The sequence below is a fragment of the Palaemon carinicauda genome, chromosome 37 (genome assembly GCF_036898095.1).
Source record: "Palaemon carinicauda isolate YSFRI2023 chromosome 37, ASM3689809v2, whole genome shotgun sequence".
In the NCBI taxonomy this organism is placed as follows: domain Eukaryota; kingdom Metazoa; phylum Arthropoda; class Malacostraca; order Decapoda; family Palaemonidae; genus Palaemon; species Palaemon carinicauda.
The window spans coordinates 47933836-47953934 of record NC_090761.1 but is presented as its reverse complement, the minus strand read 5'-3'; the positions used below and the strand labels follow the sequence as shown (position 1 = coordinate 47953934).

Sequence of the window (20099 nt, the reverse complement as noted above, 5' to 3'; positions counted from 1 at the left end):
CAATGTTAGTGAGAGAAGCATCTGCATAAGAATAGGCAAGCAATAAAGGGTTTGAAGGATTTTATTGATTAAAAGAAGGGAAATATAGTCAATAAAGGTTTTGGAGGAACTTATTTATTAAAAGAGCTGAAATAAAGAGATAACAGATCTTGTAAGGGTACTACTAGAGATAGAGTAGGTTTAAGATAGAAGGATCATGTACAAGAACAAACCAGATGTTAAGTGAGAAAAGTTACCAGATGATTTTATCCTACTATTTTATATTTTTGTTGGTGAAGAGAGGCTGTTGTGCCTTGCAAACTATTTAGGAAGACAAAAACTTTATTTTTTTTCCAAATACTTCAGCTTTGATAGAAGTGAGAACAATAGGGAAAGAGTAGGTCTCATTAAAGGTAGTCATCATCTTTGAAAACAAGGAGTACAAGTTTGTGCTTCAAACTAATGAATAATTAGCCAAGTTTATAACAAGGAAGGAAAGGTGACTAATAGGGCAAGTTCATTTTCAAGTTACTAGCACTTGTTACAGGACGTATAAATTATAAACATAATCTATTGAGTTTTATCAGTGACTAGGTCCTTATGCATGTACACTTCTGGTCATGACAAACTAATGAGTAACAGCTTAATAAAAGGGTTGCAAAGCAGGGCTTTAGTCTGTTAGTTATGTTCCTAGTTTTCTCATTATGTAGAGAGTATTTGGTCATTTAGGATAGGGGTGAAAGAAAAGCTTTTGGAATTGCTTTTTTCTAATAAATTCTATTAAACATATACAATAGCATGTTTAAATTTGTGCCGTTATCCAATAGGATCAATATTAAATTTAAATATTTAGGCAATTCTTCTGGCAGCCAAGTAGTGGAAAATTATCTTTGCACAAAATTTTATTACTTTCTAGAAACTTATTCCTGTAAGTCAGTAAGGGCGTTCCTTCTTGCATTTCTTTCCTGGCTTACAGAAACTGGTGTCTTAATTTTACTCCTTCTCAAAGCCAACATACACACGTAGATATAGCTGAGTTTTCATAATTGAAATTGTCACCTTTACTTTTCAGACCTATGAATTGTCTTCGCACTGCAGTTAGTTGCGTATTAATGTCTTCTTCACATACTTTTCTTTCACGTTACCTCATTCACTTATTGCATTACAGTATTAAGATTGTCACTAATCTTATCTCGTTAATTGTATCTTACTTTTACGTTCCTTCTATTGTTATTATAATAGGTCTGTTAATTAGCTACGATTAATGTTAATATAAGATTTTTGCAGTTCTGTATATTAGCTTTAGATGGATATAGTATTCATACCAGTATTTATACATATAGACAGGAGTATTTTTAACTTGTAGTTTTTATTTTGGTCAAGGTAGAAATATTAAGTCTTAGATATGAAGGTTCTAGGATTTGGATTTCATCACAAGCTATCTAAGGGATTAGTAACTTATTTTGATTTGTCTGTTTGAATGTTGATAGAACTTGATTATCAAAGCTGTGATAAAACACTGTAATGTGAGAGATACAGTTTTTATTTAGTTAACCTTTGTATGGATTTCTTATGAAAGTACAACTTAACTTTCTTATACAATGTGTATCTAAATGTCTAGCAGAGAAATTAGAATATGAAATGTATATTGTTTGCATAATAGATTATCTCATGGAACACATTTAAATAAAATCAAAATTTGGTTATTTATATGTCTATAACCTATCAGATATTCATACATAAATAGAAACCCTTGATATAATCAAACTGAGATTTTATGGTACTGCCAAGAGGCCATTTTAAGTTGTAAAACAAATAATCCGTAAAAGCCAATTTCTTTTATTATAGCCTATTTGTGTGTGCAGAAATTCTACACTTAAAGGTTGCTCATGTTTGGCAGAGGTAAGGGACAGTGACAATTCCCAGGAGAATGGCCTTTTTTTTTTATTTATGGTCAGTGCCCAAGGCCCCTCTCCATCAAGCTAGAAGACAACCAGATACATTTAGTTGGTTGATGCTTGGTTTAAAGGCTGCTCATGAATGGCAGAGGCAGGGGACAGTGACATTGCCCTATCAAGCAGGACTGTGCCCTAGAGACTGATCATAGATACATATGATCAGTGCCCAAGCCCACTGTCCACCCAAGCTAGGACCAAGTAAGGCCAGGTAATGGCTGCTGATGACTCGGCAGATAGACCTTTAGTCTCCCCCCAAACCCCACTTCCTAAGCTCACCAGGATGGTGAGGTTGCAGCGACCAAAGGACTAAGTTTGAGCGGGACTCGAACCCCAGTCTGACGTTCACCAGTCAGGGACAGTACCACATCGGCCACCATAACCTTGGGAAATGCTTTTCCCTGCTCCTCAGAAGTTCACTTACCTCGAACATATTACCTTAGACAAGATGATGGTGCTTGACTGACTGCACAACTACCAGAGTTGCCACCAGAGGACCAAGAACTAAATGTGTAAGGACTTGTCGATATACTCACTAGAATGGAGAACTGAAAAGGTTGTTTGTCACTCTCAGACTCAATCACCTATCCAACTGCAAGATTCTTTGGAAGGCTAAACTGGGACCTATTCCTTATGACTTTGTGAGCGCCAAGTTCAAGCTAGTACCTCGAACCTTAAAATGGTTGAAGCAAATGCTCTTTCATTGTCTCACAAAGCAAGGGAGAGAGTGCCTTCTTCAGCACCCCTTCCTTTATTCTGCTAGTGATGAGGAAGAGTCACTGACGCACAAGCCTGTGATGTCATGTCCTCTTGAGATAAGCACTGCAGAGCTTCACAGGACACTAAAGCAACTCCTCTTGATTAGCACCCAATGTTTCATTAAGTTAGGGGATGGAGAAGTTCACACTGAGGGGCTATTAGTTTAATCCACGAATTGGGGCGCAAAACCAGAGATCCTCTAACCTCCAGAGTGGGTTAATACAAGTTTGTCCGTGGAACTCTCCAGTGCTATAGCTATAAAAAAAGGACAGTCTTATGGCCTTCTCAAAGGCTCATGTGGGGCCAAAAATAATTTTTATTATTGGTCACATCGCACTCCAGGTGGGCAAGACTATTCAAAGCTCTTCACTTAATTGGAGGAGAGATCTGTGTTCTTAAGTCTGAAGACTTGGCACAGGGCATAGCTGCAGCCTTTCAGAGCCGTGACTGGGAGGTAAGACTAGGTGAATATCGATGTGTGTTGCTGTAAGTAATGGTTATATATTTCAGTTCTTTCTTTTTATAGCAAACTTATTTTTCTTCATAGAAGTGAAGTGCATCATCCTCCATTTAATAGATTACTTAGTTTATTTTTGTGTAGTTTCTTTGTGTTCATACCCGAAATGTGGTGTTAGTTATTTTATTTTGTATACTTGTTACCTTTATATGTTTATGCCTGATATGTCGGTGCATATAGTTAATCACCTTGGTTAAATATTAGCCCATCTTAGGGAGAATCACTACCAATTAATCAACTGATGATATCGGGAGTTGGTTGCAAGTTGGATGTGAGGAGAAACACAGTTGAGTGATATGGCCTTTCCCAATCTGTTGTTGATTTAATTCTTCATTTCACAGCATCGAATAAGTTTTATTTATTATTCTACTGTTTTTATGTTCTTTGTTATACTTCCTGGAAATGTATATTATGTATATTCTATTTATTTTTGGAGAAAATCTCAACTTTTCTGTCTGGTATTCTTACCATGTTTCTTTTTTTCCAGATACTTTAATCGTTTCTGCCTCTCAAATGAACGATGGTAAAGGTAACCCTTCTTTTTAACCACTTTCCCATAACCCAATATCAACAACAGAACACACATAGTACTTTCAAATACTAGTCCTTCGGCTTTCAAATACTAGTCCATCAGCTTTCATGGAATTTCCTCTGCTTTGTCCTTAGGGAGAAGGTTTTTAAGTTCAGTCTCGTGTTTTGGAGCGTCAAACCACCCTCCTTTAAGTGTTCACTAGGATGTGTATCCTAGTCTTAGCTTGTGCATAGCCAAGGGCATAGAGTTACTGAGGTATTTAGACAATTAGACAATTGGTTTATCCAGTCCACCTCCTCAAGATAGCTCCTTCATCATCTCTACAAAGTTCTCTTCTATTGCCGTGTTCTGGGGATTATGGTAAACCTAGAGAAGTAACATATAAGCAGAGGCTTTAGTACCTGGGAATGTTGACATACCTTCCTCCATCAGTAGTGAATTTTTCCATCGCACAATTGCATCATCAGACTGGAGGGTAGCACGACTTTTCATGTCTTAACAACAACTGTTAGCTTAGCAGTGGCAACAACTTCTTTGGCATCACTTGTCCTTCAAGAAGCTCATTTTATACGGGAGTCGCCATCAGAGATCCCTTCAATGGTGTCGTGTAGAAACACTGGGCAGCAGCCACCATCCTTCCCCATCACTTGGTTCCAATGGACCAAGAGGTTGGAGATGATCTAATCTGGTGGCTAAAGGATGACAACCTCATTAAGGGAACTTCTGGAATTGTTGCTATTCACAGATGCATCAAGGAGGGATAGGGAACATACCTAAGGAATCAGATTCCCTTGGGTTTCTTGTCCAAGTAAGAGAAGAGCCTGCACATCAACCCTTTAGATCTAAAAACAGCATTCTTGGCACTGCAATTACTCCAGTCTTAGAGGCCACTCAGTAGTGTTGATGAGTGACAATACCGTAGTAGTATATGTCAACAAACAAGGAGGTGAAGCAGGCTCACTCTTTGGCACTAAACAACACAGTGAATTGCCAACAAGCTCAGTTGCCCGTTTCAAGTGGTAGGATCCGAATGGTCCCTTCGTCCTTTAGTGGCATAGTCTTTTGACTGTGGGGTTCCCTGTTGTTAGACATGTTCACCACAAGGCTCCATTTTCTGTTAGCTTGTCTTGGGCCATTTAGCAGCACTGGAGAATGTGCACCAACATCTGTAGGACAACTACGATGCCAATGTTTTTCTGCACTTTTGCCTGATTTTGAAGGTTAGTCAACCCGGTACTCGAGTATCCTAACCTTCTGAGTAACCCTGGTGGCTCCCAAGTGGCTATACAATTGATTAATTGAATCTTTCGCATTATACTCTTAAGAGTACAGTACATGACTACAGTTTTTTTCTTTGTTTGCAAGGATTTTCCCTTTTCTCAATGTTTTTAACTCGACTAAACATTTTTGTAGTAGCCTATTCACTATTATATATTGGCTGAGGACTATGAAACGTGAAGTAGATAATGAATGGTGAAGTATTGAATTAAAAGCTCAAGATAGAGACGACTAGCGAAATCTAGCCTAGGCCCTTTGTGTCAATAGGTGTAGGAAATAATGACGTTTGGATAGTTGGACTATATATTTTGGCTATTAAGCTTATAGAAGGCCTCATGTTGTATTTATCCTCTTCAGGTATTATTCTAGATGTATTCAGGTCTTTTTATAATTTAGATCTATTTATTTGGATTTAGATGTAGTGTTGCAGTTAGATGTAGTGTTGCAGTTTTTAGAGTCCACATTTTAAACTTTTGAGATTCTCCTTAAAGGTTCTTTGGCCAAAACCCTTTCTGTTGGCTTTGGCTTTAGCTATGAGTATTAGCTAGTTACACTTTTTCTAAGAATTTGGGGTTTGGTGTTGGTAATATTGTTTTGTCTGTTGTCTAGCTTTCAGGCCAATAATGACACCAATTTATAAAGGCTTTGTAATTTTTCAACAATCTTTCACTGCAGAGAAAGTTGGGTTGAGTGTCAGTGAGGGTTGGCTTATTGGTCTGATTTGGGCAGTTATTAGTCATGTCCTCTTTCCCCTAGAATGGGATGTTTCATATCAAGTGTTCAGGTTACTGAAGCTCTCAGGACTGGATTTATGATTTTTGGCTATATAGCCCCATTGCTGGGACGTGTGGCCTCTCAGCAAATTGGATTCCTGGCAGGTGAACGTCTAAAAATTTGTTAGTAGGAGTGCAGCTACTTCCCTTAATTTCAATAGGAATCGTTTATTTTGAAAGGGTTTGGCTTTGCTCAATAATGGTTTTTGACAAGCGCTTATTAAAAGAATCACGGTTTTTGAATGAGTTGTAGGCTGTATGGTATTAAGGTAGCTGCCTGCATTGTTCTAGTGTAAATTGCATTTGGAAGTCATTCGTATTCGCTTCGGGATTAAAATTTGTATTAGTTTATTGGCTCCCATGGCTGTTTATTTCATGATATTTCTGTTTGAATGTGTGTGGGACTTGATACTGTGGAACATATTGTAATTGGTGGCAAGTCTCGGCTGGCTGATTGGTGCAAGTACTGTATTTAGGTTGGTATATTGGGTTTAATCTTTCCCTCACATATTCTCCAACTTCAAAATGTGGAAGTCTGCCATATAAACCTCAAGTGAGACATCCTTTGAAATAAACCAAATTTTGATAAAACATTCTTTCTATACTCTCCTGAGGTTTATGTCATTCCCGTGTGCCTGAACACATCCTGATCAATGATGTCAAGAGGGTGTTGAATATGTTCTGATTTCACAGACTAAAATTGTGTACCCAAGCTAATATGCCATATCATTACCATATGCCACCATATAGGTACAATACAATACTAAGGGGGTAAGGCTATTGAAGCGAAGGAAAAAGGAAATTTCATTTTCTAGGATAGACATCGACAATTAGCTGGCTTAGAGTTGGAAACCACATAATTTCATTATAGAAAAGTAAATTTTTGGCCAAAAATATTGGCATGCATGGGCATTCATTATGGAATCGTAGTTCTTATTGGATATAGGTACATGTATTTTATTTCGGGATTTCCTCTTAATGTATTTTATTTCGGGATTTCCTCTTACTGTTTTCCTTAAAGAATTTTTGTAATTGCAAAAATATTACTGTTACTTGTAAATTCATTTCAGTTATATAATTGTAAAATTTTAATTGTTTTGTCTAATGAGGGATTCCAAAATTGTAATTTACTGCACTGAAGTTTATTTAATCATATAAAAACTACAAAATAAATGTACACATTGATAACCAACATACCCTGAAGTAATAATTTATTACAAGTCCAGTCACAATGAAGAAAAAATTAACTATAACAATGAATACCATGAATGTTTATATGATATAACATGTACTTCTTTAGATGTATTTAAAGGTTGTAATTTTTAAAACAAAAAAAAAACTATCCAATTGTGGATTACAAGACATGGTTTTAAATATCTAAACTTATAGAATACATCCAGTTATTCGAACTAAATGCAAAATTAAATCTAAACCCACACTACTACATTGCTCTGCTTCTACCATCATTCACTAGTGATAAATCAAGAAATTGGTTGCATGTAAAGATGTCAGGAGGAAATGCACCCTTACGATTACTGTACTGGGTTTTTATGTAAACAAAAAAAATATTTGTTCCTACACAAAACATTGTTCTTTAATAGCAATTAAGTGAACTGGAACTGCTGTTTAAACTTTTAAACAAGATGATTATAGTTGCTGTGGGAGCGGAGGCTACACCCCCACCCCATCTTGCTAGGTAGACTTTTATTTCACCTGCAGTTCAGTATAGACATACTGCTCTCCTGCCTCTAACTTTTGCTGTTTGACCTTTTTCTTTACAAATTGCATTAGATGTTTATGAAGAATCCAAAAGCAGATATGTGGGTGTGCCCTGGGAAATCCAGCTAAAAATGTGACAGGTTTATGATAAAGTCCCTGGTAATTTTTGCAGGGGGTAAGACTACTCTCAATCATCCCCCGTGAAGAGTGTCAGGCTTAGTTTCCTCTGTATGGGTTCAGCTCACAAAGTAGTAGTAGTCTAAGAGGGATTCCTAGACGTCAGACTTAGCAATGCCTTAACTAATGCAGAAGCTCTATAGCTCCTTCTCTTCCAATAGTTTGAAGCGCTGTTTTTCCATTGGATTCTTTTGGGGCTGCATCTTTTGGAGTTTGCAAGTAGGTAGGCGAGACTGACTTCCCATTAGGGTGTGCTTTGAAGGGAGCACGCAAAAATAACACTTTCCTCCAGCAAAAGTAATACTCCGCCTGTTGCTGTTCTGCCTGAAACCCAATTTGCGGAGACCTTGACCTACAGAAGTTGTGGACTTATTGGGTATCTATATCCCATCAACGGACAAACTTGGCTCATTGGCTTTCGAAGATTTCCCTTGTGCGCCCTCCTCTTCGGCTGGTCCACCTGAAGAGGAGCGACAAGCGGTGGCTGTTAACGAGTCATTTCTTGCTAGGGAGGACGTGTGGTTTTCTACCACAAACGTCTCATAGTTGCCACCTCTGAAGTGTGGGTGCTCTTCTAAGCCCACCCCCCTATCAGTGTTTTCCCACACCAAAGAAGTGGTCACTGAAGCCCAGGAGGAAAGTTTGGCAAGTCTCTTGAGACCTTAACCAATCTCTCCCCCAAGTTTGCACGGGAGATGGTGCAATACCCAAACCAGCTCGGGAAAGTGCTTTGGTATGCTGCATAGGGCTCATGATCCTGCTAGCGCTTGATTGCTCATGGGACCGAGTCATGTACTGACGTTTGGAACGATACGCACTGCCCTCTGTCTCGCGGACATTTGTGTGACTTTGGTTTCGCCTTTAAATACAACTGTCTGAAGAGGTCTTTCAGTGATGGAGGAATAACTACTGTACCAATGTTTCTGCTTGCTAGGCTGAGTGGCAAAAGCTTCACACACAGGTGTGGGAGAGAATTAGATTGTAGTTCTACTCGTTATGCACCGTCTTCACATGGTTAGTCACTATGAGACTGTTCTCCATCTGCCTTGTTACAGCATGAACAGTCTCCTCACATTTAGACATCACGTACCAGGACCCCCTACCGCCTCTTCTTCACAAGAGACTGCCCCTATTCGAAGCTTTCTCAGGATTCTGACCATTATTCATCTGTTTCTTCTCATCAAGGTCAGTCAACCAAACGAGAGCCTCACGTCCACCTTGAGACTTCTATGCACTAAGCTCTTCCAATATGCCACGACCGGTTTATGTGGCATGACGTCAGTGACTCTAGATCCTTCAATGCCCTGAGATTGTCCTTCGTGCTGAAACCTTCCAACCGCTATACGATAGGATCCTGAAACAGGTAGTGTTACAGGACTGCTTTCAGCACATATTATGCAAGGTCCTCCTCAACATAGTGACAAACGTGCACAAAGCACCCAATTGCCATTCAATGCCACCCTCTCATCCTTGTCCCTCAGAGACCAAGGAACCTAGTGCATCTTCGCCTCAGAGGGCATGAGAGCAAGAGACAGCTCACCTTCCTGAGGGGAGTCTGAACGTCGTTCGTCAGTTAGTTTTTCCTCTACTGTTCTCGGTCTTGGAAGATCCTTGATTCTATACACATCATCTACAACAGTGGAAGCAAAGAATCCCGAGACTAAGTCAATGTTCATCGAGGTTCTTGCACTCATTTGTGAGTTCAATCACCTCGGGGAGGCTACTACGGCACCCATCAAGAGTGTGATGGCAGCCATTTTTCCTCCTTGAGTTATGTGCTGGAAGAAGCAGATTAGCAGCACTGACAGCAAGTACCCTACCGGAGAGATTCGAGCACGAGGACATCTCGTTTATGGTTCCCGAGTCTGCTGCCCTAGCTAGCCTCCAAGAAACATCCTGAATTGACCCTTGGTCAGACAGTAGTGCATTTCGTCACAACTAAAATCCTGAGACAGGGAAGATATACATCAATTTAGTCCTCTCAAGCACACCAGTCAGCAAGCCAGTGGGCTAATTGGGTACCGAGAGAAGGGATAGAATAGCCTCCCACTTCAAAAGACAGGTGGGGCGAGAAGAGGCAGCAGCGAGTTTTTCCATCAGACAATTGTATCAGGAGCCTTGGGGATGCAGGGCAACCATTTACAAATCATCTAGAATTTTCAGCTTTACAGTGGCAGCAGTTTCTGTGAAATCTTTCTTCATTGGAGAAGCTCTTTTCATACGAGCCCCTCCTGCAGCAATCGCTAAAGTGCTGTCTGTAATGTCACTGATTAGGAGGCACCGATGCCCCCATAACTTCTGGTTCCTATGGAACGAGAAGTTTGGAACAATCTGGCCTGGTGGCTGAACAAATGAAAACCTCACCAGGGGAGAATAAACCAACTCTCCGCCTAAGGAGATGCGCTGTTTACAGATGCATCCAAGGAGGGGTGGGACTCTCACTCCAGGAACCAGACTGCGTTGGGAATGTGGTCTATGGAAGAAACACTCCAACTTATCAATCTACAGGAGATACAAGCAGCACTTTCAGCATTGCAAGTTTTCCAGCAGTTTGACAGGATGTTCAGCATTGTTAATAATAAACAAAGCTACCATGGTATGCTATGTCAACAAGGACACTGTTTTACAGTCCCTCTGCAAGCTGACAAGGCAAGCACATACTTTGGTATTAGAAAATGCACACTACCACTGACGTCACCAAACACACCAGTGGCGGTCATGACCATAAAGTCGGTCATTCTTTAAGTCACACAGGTTGCAAGTTGACAATTACCGGTGCAGCAATACATTCCAACTGCTCAAATATCTGGGTTCACAGTTCTTCACGGTAAGAAGGGCAAAGGTGGTGCAGGCTCTTATCCATGGAACACAAACTGCTACAGGACTTATCCAGGGCAGTACCAAACAGGTGTGTGAAGGGATTCCCCAACCTGTCTCTGCACGCACCCCTGGATAATTACCTCGCTAAACCAAACCTCCTCACACCACCAGACAAAAAAAAAAAAGGTGGAAATAGAATATGTGTCACCTAGAGAAGAAGATTTATAGCTTGATTTTTAAACTATAGAAAAGTGAGTGAACAGTTTTCTATAGAAACTCCTGAATTTTAAAATTTTTTGCAACCAATGTATGCCCTACAATCAACACTGGTTCAAAGTTACTTGATGTAACCAAGCTCAAGAAACCCAATATCCATTGGTTCTTTTTAATTGATAAAAACACTAAAAATACAAGCTAAAAGAAAAAGAAAGGGATTGAAATTAACTTGCACAAGGTGTGATGCAGAAGAGCTGTCAATGCTAAAGCTCCACACAATGAAATTAGGTTATTAACAGAACACTGAGTAGTTTAGTCAAAGTATAGTGGGGCCATTAAAGATACATCTTGGTAACTAAAGAGCAGTTTCACAGCATACAAGGCAGTTTCTAATTAATAGATGGTAATGAAATGAAATATTTACAAAAAGGTGAGGTACAATGCTAACATAATTGTTTATGAAATAATGGATATATATGATATAATATAATATAATTACTAGGAATCACATTTGACATCTCAACTGAGGTATAGTCCCTATAAAACTGAACACAGCTTTATCAGCAACAAGCACTGGAAAACCAAGAACTTTCTAACCGGACTAACACTTTGTTGCTTCCCACGTTATACACTAATAATATCTGAAAATTTTACAGGCCATATCCTTATAATTGTTTCATTATTTCTAAGTTTTTACAGTATTTTAATTAATTATATGATATCTATACAAAAAAATTTTAACCCTGGTCATTAGAACTTGGGGTAAAGTTTTTACTTAGAAATTTATACAAACAAATAATTACATCTTAAACAAATTCTTATGGTAAACCTGATCAAATTTTATTTAATAGCAAACATTTGAGCATGAATTAAAGCAAATAGGAATTTACTTCATACAAATTTAATTATACATACATATACCAAGGCACTTCCCCCAATTTTGGGGGGTAGCCGACATCAACAAATGAAACAAAACAAAAAAGGGGACTTCTACTCTCTACGTTCCTCCAGCCTAACAAGGGACTCAACCGAGTTCAGCTGGTACTGCTAGGGTGCCACAGCCCACCCTCCCACATTATCCACCACATTTAATTATGATTCAACTAAAATATTCTAGAAAAGAGGATAATTTAATTTGACATAAAAGGAATAATGTGCTAGCTTTTCCTGAATGGGAGGGCGACTTTACATTAACTGTGAAATTTTCCCAGTGAGATTCTTCCTTAAGTATTCAAGTTTATTAAAATAATAAACATGAATATCAGAAAAACATGAATTTTTGATTATTTCAGGTCTTCCCTGAGAATCATGTAATATTCCCTCTTTCAGTGGAAAAGCTTGAGTGATAAAAAATGAAGAATTCTTACAAAGATGTGTGCAAACCCTTTGTTCCCTTTATCCAAGATGCAGCAGAGAATAAATATTTGTAAACAAGTCTTGACCTTCGTAAGGTATCTTACAAATGTATGTGCTGTTTTTGAAAAATTATATGAAAGAAAGCATAAATAGGATATAAAATTAAGAAAATTAAATAAGCTGGAGATGACTCAAAATTACTTATAATAAGCAATTAATAAATTACTGTAGACTTTCCAGTAATACTAAAAATAACAAAAGACAATACATATGAGGATTTAAGGCTTGACAGTGTCTAAACTTGCTTTCATTTTCAACTTTCTTGGCTTACAAGCAAACAAACTGATTAAAGGATAAATTTAAAGCCCCATTCTCTGCTACACATGGCTGTCAATCACAGTCTTATTTTCACTATATTCTTACTTGGTCCATTCAAGATGGATTTCACAACTTTACATCTGGCAGCCTTTGCTTTAATATCTTTTAGCCTATAAACTTCATTAATTTCCTAAAATTTATTTGAATCCTTTTCTGTGGTCCCCCTACCTATCAAAATTATTCCTCATCAAATTGCTGCTCTCTTGGACCGTCTCATTTATATAAATTTTCATTAAAACGTCTCGCAAATCAACCGAGTCAATTCTTAGACTGCACGTAAAGTTTGAGAATATCCTTCAAACAATGATCCCGTACTTCAGTCTCAATTAACATTTCCAAAATCCTAGATGGAGTAATTTTTAGTGAAAGTGTTGGATAACTCATTATATAGCTATCTCCCAAATAATGTACATGAAAACTTCGACAGAATAAATAAGGTCTGTACAATAAATACATACCACAAAAATATATCACAGGCATTAAAGCAACAATATATACCATAATAGTTTTAGCTAGACAAATATTCTTCCCTAAATCTTGAGAATTTTACAAATCCAGGAGAAATCCCACACAAACTATCATAAGATTCCGGTGACATGATACTTGGAGTGGCTGTATCAATATCCATGCCCTCATTAGGGCACAAATTTTCTGGCATACCCTCAAATTCTCTATAATAATTTTCTATATAGAGCTTAGACCTGTAAAATAAATTCAGATATCAGTAACAAATATAAAAGTTATACTATAAGATTCTGAAGCAATCTATAATATCTTTTTGCTACTAAAACTTTTAAAATCTATTAAAACCACAAAATCATGTTACAATAAACTTGAGGCTAATGAAAGGGCCAAAAGCTGTATCTTGAACAAATTCTAACCCATATTTTATAGCCTAGAATGTGGCCATTATACAAGAAGTTTTATAAACTTTGGCCTTAGGCATTGCTACAACACAAGTTACAATTTTTACATGCTATAATACATTACCAAACATGTATGCAGGTTTAACAAACTTTGTTACCTTATGCCTATTTTGTATTCATAATACTGTAACCTGAAGTTAGTAAGCTATGAAAAGTGTAAACATTTTCATATGTATTTTTTCAAATAAACACATTAATTATCTACATGACCAATTTCATGTGCCGAATATCGACAAAACTATTAGCTCTTATGTCTCTCAAATAAAGTACAAGAAAGTAATCTAACAATATGAGCACCCTCTGGGATCTCATGTATGTATAATCTAATAAAGGGATGGCAAATCCAACGGAACGATTGGCGGTCCAGAGACCATTCCGATTCTAAGGGAGTCACCCGAAATAGGGCATCGGCTATGGCGTTTCTGACGCCTTCTAGGTGATCTCCTACAAGGAGCGACACAGGTCGAGCCCAGAAACCATACTTTATGTGATCCTGGTTGTTACAAACTATGCTTTAAAGATTATTATTATTTGCTAAGCTACAACCCTAGTTGGAAAAGCAAGATGCTACAACCCTAGGAGCTCCAACAAGGAAAATAGCCCAGTGAGGAAAGTAAAGAAGGAAAGATAAAATATTTTAGTAACAACATTAAAATAAATATCTCCTATATAAACTATAAAAACTTTAACAAACCAAGAGGAAGAGTGTGACCGAGTGTACCCTCAAGCAAGAGAACTCTAACCCAAGACAGGGGAAGACCGTGGTACAGAGGCTATGGCACTACCAAAGACTAGAGAACAATGGTTTGATTTTTGAGTATCCTCCTAGAAGATCTGCTTACCACAGCTAAAGTCTCTTTCCCCCTTACCAAGAGGAAAGTAGCCACTGAATAATTACAGTGCAGTAGTTAACCCATTAAGAGAAGAATTGCTTGGTAATCTCAGTGTTATCAGGTGTATGAGGACAGATGAGAGTATGTAAAGAATAGGCAAGACTATTGGGCATATGTATAGACTAAAGGAAAATGAACCGTAACCAGAGAAAATTTGTGTGATTTGGTGTCAGCTCTCAAACTTTGGAACAGTTGAAGGGGAAACCACAGTAGCAGCATGTTTTATTCCTCTCTCTTCTCCCAGAGAGAGAGAGAGAAAGAGAGCTTGTCTAAGAAGGGGGAAGAAAAGGGCAGTGCCCTTCTCTTCCAGCAGAGCGTATGATCAGGTCTCTACAAGAGTAGCTACAACTGATGTGTCTTCAAGGTAAGGGACAACACTTGGCACTCCCAAAAAAGGGAGGTTCCTAAGACTTGCAGTGTCTCTCCCACGGAAAGAAAACTGGTGGAAGTTACACGTATTGCAACTCCTATCGATCGGACTTAATGGTGACATCTATTTGTTCTTCTTTAGAAAAGATGACACGTTGAAGAAAAGGTGGGAGAGAAAGGATAACTTGAAGTTCGTCTTCTCAGTAGTAGTGTTGCCCAATAAAGACACTCGCAGGGTAGAGAATACAACAGCCAGGTGTACTCTTCTTCCAACAGGGTGACACTAATATCCAAGGAAAACTTCCTTAGGATCGCTTCGTAGTTGTCGTTGCCTGCCACACACACAAGGGATAGGACAGCACCAGACATACCACCCGACAGGAAAAAGCACGTTGGATAACGGCAGGTAATAAGGAAACTTCAACACAAATACAGTTAACAGGAATCAATTCATATCCTTCCTTTATCCATAAAAACCCCTGAACACTTCTGCAAGGCCAATTATTATATATATATATATATATATATATATATATATATATAAAAAAAAAAACATGGATGCCTTATAATACAGTACAAGATTACACTTCGGAGGCCGAAAACCGAAGCGGAGATGGGCAGAGCTTCCCAACCCCTGGTGACCAACGATGTCTGCCTTATCAAGTCGTACTTCTATTAAAGGTCAATGGTTTGTACTACGTGTAAGGAACAAATATATGCAAGTTTAACAAGCTTACAGAATAACATTTCTAATTTGTAACCAAATTCTCCCTTATAATTTAGGCTTCAAGAGAAAGCAAACAATTGAACCAAAATCAAGATTAAAATGGACAATTAAGTGGATAAAGAGAAGAGGAACCAAAGAAAAAGAGAAAAAACGGAAAAAATGTGGTTTGAGGTCAAGAAGGTAGCTGTGAGGAATACTCAATACTGTTTATAGTCGGCTGTGTAAGGCACTTTTTAAGTTAACAATGATTCAGGTAAAATGTTTGACAAATTTATTGATACTATACATAAAAACTTTCGAAAGTAATACTAACCTGTTTAGTAAGTAAGGGTCGAATGGGAAAAATGGTTCAAGAACTGTTACTGTTTCTATGTGGTCTTCAATCCTAGTTGCTGGGATTTGAAGACGCCTGTTGTTATCAATCACAGTATAACAGTAAACAACCTGATAGTGTTGAGCCACTGCTGCAAAGTTGTTTACAACAGCTGGGGCACAAACGCGTAATGGATTCAATTTACTATGAATAAATCTATCAAAGTTGAGGCTTCTTGCAAGACTCAGTGCTGAAATTTAAAGTTTTAAATTTAGTAATATTAACTCCTTGATGTTATTTACGCCTATCTAACAGGACAGATAGTTATTGTTCCTCTTTCTCTATGCTTTTTATCTTTATGTCAGGTGCAACTAAATTAATAAATAGCTTATATGAAATATTTCAGTACAACAAAAATTATTTTTAATATTTTTACATATCTTAATGTAAAACACAATTGTTTAAAAAGATTGAGACCTATACTCACTCTTTTTATTTTCAGTGTACTGTTTATATCTAAAGGTGAACACGTAAAACATTGTTTGGCAAGCAGAATAAAAAGGACCATGAAGCTTAAGATCTTCATAATTCCTTTCCGGTATTTTTTCCTGAAATGAGCACAAAGGACATTATAAACACAATAACCCGATTCACATATATAAAATAAAAATATAGTAGGTTGGCTGGGACAACAACCATCAGTTTAAATACAAGTTAAATCAATTCAAGGTACTTCCTCTTTGCATACATACACAGTAACCTAAACACATATTTGAGAACATTCAATTAGCAAATGAGTTAATGATCAAACAAGTTATAACTTATGACGAGGAAAAGTTTACTGTCATTCAAATGACAATAGTTCCTCCTCTAGAATTTCTGTACTGTATCTATAAACATACGAGTAGGGTACTATCATATGGACAAAAAATAAACATACATACCTGAGCATCTAGGTATTCGTTACACCAATCCCGTATAGACTCTAAACACGAATGTACATCTAAAAGAGTTACATGCTTTCCTCTGGCAAGCAGGCTACCAATGTAGGCCATAGCATTCTTTCGTATGCATATTGAGGTATTGATGTCTTTAAACTTGTTATTAATTAGGAAATCAGCAAAAAATGGTAAAAGTCCAGGTCGTAGTGAAATAATATAAAATAAGAGAAACTGTACATGTGAAGAAGCATGAGTTCGTAGTATAAGATTGGAAAAAACCACTTTTAGGTCACTGTACAACTTCTTAACAGATTCGACATCTTGTCTGTGTCCATCACATTCACATCTCCCCATTCGCTTTGGATCAAATTCTGAAGAACCTAACTTTCCAGGTCTACAATGTTCTAATTCTATACTCTCATTTTCTTTCGACTCAATTTCACGAAGGTGTTCTGGAGTCTTGGGAATATGAATGCCATGGGAGACATCATGAACATACTGCAACATTACTGACATCAGAATATCAAGCGTGTTGCCAGCTTTGTGTGTCATTGGTTTTGGAACTTGACAACTATCAAGCGCATAGTTGTCATCCTTTGATTTCGTAGCAGCACTTTCTTGCTTTCCTCCACAATCATCCACTTCCTGTAATTCAAAGGAAAAAGTTAGCTATACAGTGAAACAAGAATGCCCCCTAAAATCATTAAAGTATAAAATATTACATCAAATAGATTAACCTTCCAATGAATAATAAATATTGCAAATGCATGAGTACACAAAAGCCTATTTATAATACCTACCATATCAAATACATCTTCATCATCACTTGAATCAATAAGGTCTTCATCACCATCGTCATTTTCAGCCAGTTCTGACCTTGGGGCATGGACGTCAATTGTGATCATACTGGAAAATAATAATTTCATATTTCATTTATGTCCACTTTACAAACTAAAAAAAAAAAAAAAAAACTGAAAATTAAGTAATACTTCTTAAAATATAAATATCAAGCATTTAATACAGTAAAATTGTAGATTTCTTTACCAGACATTATAATGTAAGTGTAAAGAATGACCAATGCATAAGTAGTAGAAAAGTACTGTATCTAAAAAAATTCAAATCTACATAACCTTATTGTGATGAGAGCATTTTATTTATATTCATCATCACCTACAATACTGTGCCTCACTTTCTCAGATCTCCACTTCTCCAGACTCCAGGTTTCCCAGTAAAATAATAACCCTCTTTACGTCGTTTCACCTTGTGTTATTCCTTCATATTGCTTCTCCTTAAATATTGCACACAAAAATTAAATAAACATCAGCCATTTCAAGAGACCTTAGGTCCGTCTTTCTGTTGCACAATAATGGTTAAAAATGGCTAAAAAAATTTTAAAGAACGAATATAATTTATATGCATTCAGCATCAAAATAGTATTACAGCATAATATACGTACACATAAAATACGCTGCCCTTTAGATCCTTCTCAATGCAGTACAGGTATGGTTGTTCCCTGACTGAAGCTCTGTTGACTTTGTTACAATTAATTTGTGAATATCCTCCTACTGTTAGAGATAAAATTAAAATAAACTAAAATATCTCTTTAATAACTTGGAACAAGGCTTACAATACGAGAAAAAAAATTCAGTGATGAGTCTCGGACAGCTCCCAGTTGTTTTGACATGGCCTACCGCCTCTAAGTATTTAGCTGCCTACAAGTATTCTGGTCTGGTGCATTTAAGTGTTGAAGTTATCCATCTGAATCTTGACAATCTTTATTGATTTTAGCCATAGCCACAAAAAGTAAAGTCACTGAATCCAAGCATTATGTTATATTGATGCAAGAGAAATTACACATAATCAAAAGCTAAGAAAGGGGGAAAAGTTATATACATTACACAATCAATAGGCTTGGCCCAGATAATGGTTTACACCATTATTCATGACAAAGCCTGTATTGTTTATGTTACTGAAGAGGTTCTGTTGTCTAAAACTTGTATAGAGAGGTGTAATTTATTATGAAATGGAGTGCTCATTATCCCTTTGTATCAAAAGGCTAACCAATAAAAGGATTCATAAGAACCAAATGCTGATCCAAGGGAAGGTCAACTCTGTCTGAAGACATATACAAAAAAACAAAAAAATGTCCAAATGAAAAGGATACTTCTTCTTTTAATCAAGAGCCATTCTAGTTTGCACATTCAGTGGAGTATTATAGTACTCGCCAAATGGTAGCATTATTTGTTAGCTAAGACCAATAACAAAAATATGCTGGCACTCACAGTATATGTCTGAAGGGGTTGACGTTAAATCTTCCCTATTAATTTACAACTGCTTCATAACAGACCCTCTATTTGAAATTTACTCCATTCTGGGGTCAAGGAAATAACCCAAAAATCTCAGTTTCCTCAAAATAAACTGCGCATTTAAAACGGTTCCTAGGTCACTGATCGTCAAGTGGCTGACTTTTGATTTGTCTATAAATCTGTACACTTCCAAAATGTTTAATTAGACTTACGTCTGTCTACTTTATCCAAGGCTGGCTTGTATCAAAATTATACTGATGATCATTTTATCTTTATTCTTCATTCAGGGCATAGTTGCATTTAAAAGCATTTGCATCATCATTTGCTTAGGAAGGAGACGAATAGGGAAAAGTAATAGTTTACAAAATTAGAATGATATGAAACTAGCTAGAAAGCTCAGAAGTTTATGGAGAAAGGGGAAAGAGCAATCAACTCTTGTCTTGCTGAAAGGAATTTCTTTGAACAGATATGAAAAGAGGCCTCCCCCTCTTCACCCTGTACAGTATTCATATCTATCATCTTTCAACCTGTCCTCTCACATATGTGCTACAAAAATACAATATTATCTTTACAGGATGAAAGAATGCAATACATGAACTGGAATATTCATGAACAAAATAACAAATCAAATACAGTACAGAAAATCCCCAAGATATGAACATTCGACTTATGGACTTTCAGAGATAAGAACATGTATTAGCAATAATGATTTAACTTCTTGTAAAATATTTTATTTTGTAAAACCAGCAGCAGGAATTCTTGAAAACACATGTAGGATAGCTCACTAGTGTTAGATAAAAACATCTGATTGAAATCAATGAAGATGAGTTATAAGCTAGATGACCAAGTTGATCATGTTGGATTTCATAACCCACTAATGGAACATATCTCGTTCATATGTAGGGGATTTACTGAATAACAAAACTGATACTCACTTGGCAATGATGACTTCTAGAACAGAAAGACGTAGATGTGGTAAATAACTGGCAAGGAGGAGAAGATTACGAGTGTAGACTGCATGTTTATGGACATGAAGTTGGAAATAGGGCATACTCTTTCTAGCCAGAATCAACAAGTTCTGCTGAGTCCTGAAAATTTATGAAAGTAATTTGAGAAGATGTCAACCCATAAGTTCTGTTGAGTCCTGAAAATTTATGAAAGTAAT

At 37.1% G+C, this 20099-nt stretch overlaps 1 protein-coding gene across 3 annotated transcripts in view; it reads right to left on the bottom strand.

The window, feature by feature from the left end:
* Positions 1-11763: 11763 nt before the first annotated feature.
* The window catches only part of LOC137629636 (RNA polymerase I-specific transcription initiation factor RRN3-like), a 118470-nt gene continuing 110134 nt past the window's right edge, over positions 11764-20099 (bottom strand). For all 3 annotated transcript variants that reach the window (XM_068361154.1, XM_068361155.1, XM_068361153.1), the window contains exons 8-13: positions 19870-20022; positions 17429-17534; positions 16632-17273; positions 16175-16295; positions 15688-15937; positions 11764-13160 (exon numbers count right to left, since the gene is read on the bottom strand). In XM_068361154.1, the coding sequence (XP_068217255.1) occupies positions 12968-13160; positions 15688-15937; positions 16175-16295; positions 16632-17273; positions 17429-17534; positions 19870-20022 (1465 nt within the window). In that variant the 3' untranslated portion in view covers positions 11764-12967. The remainder of the gene's footprint in view (positions 13161-15687; positions 15938-16174; positions 16296-16631; positions 17274-17428; positions 17535-19869; positions 20023-20099) is intronic.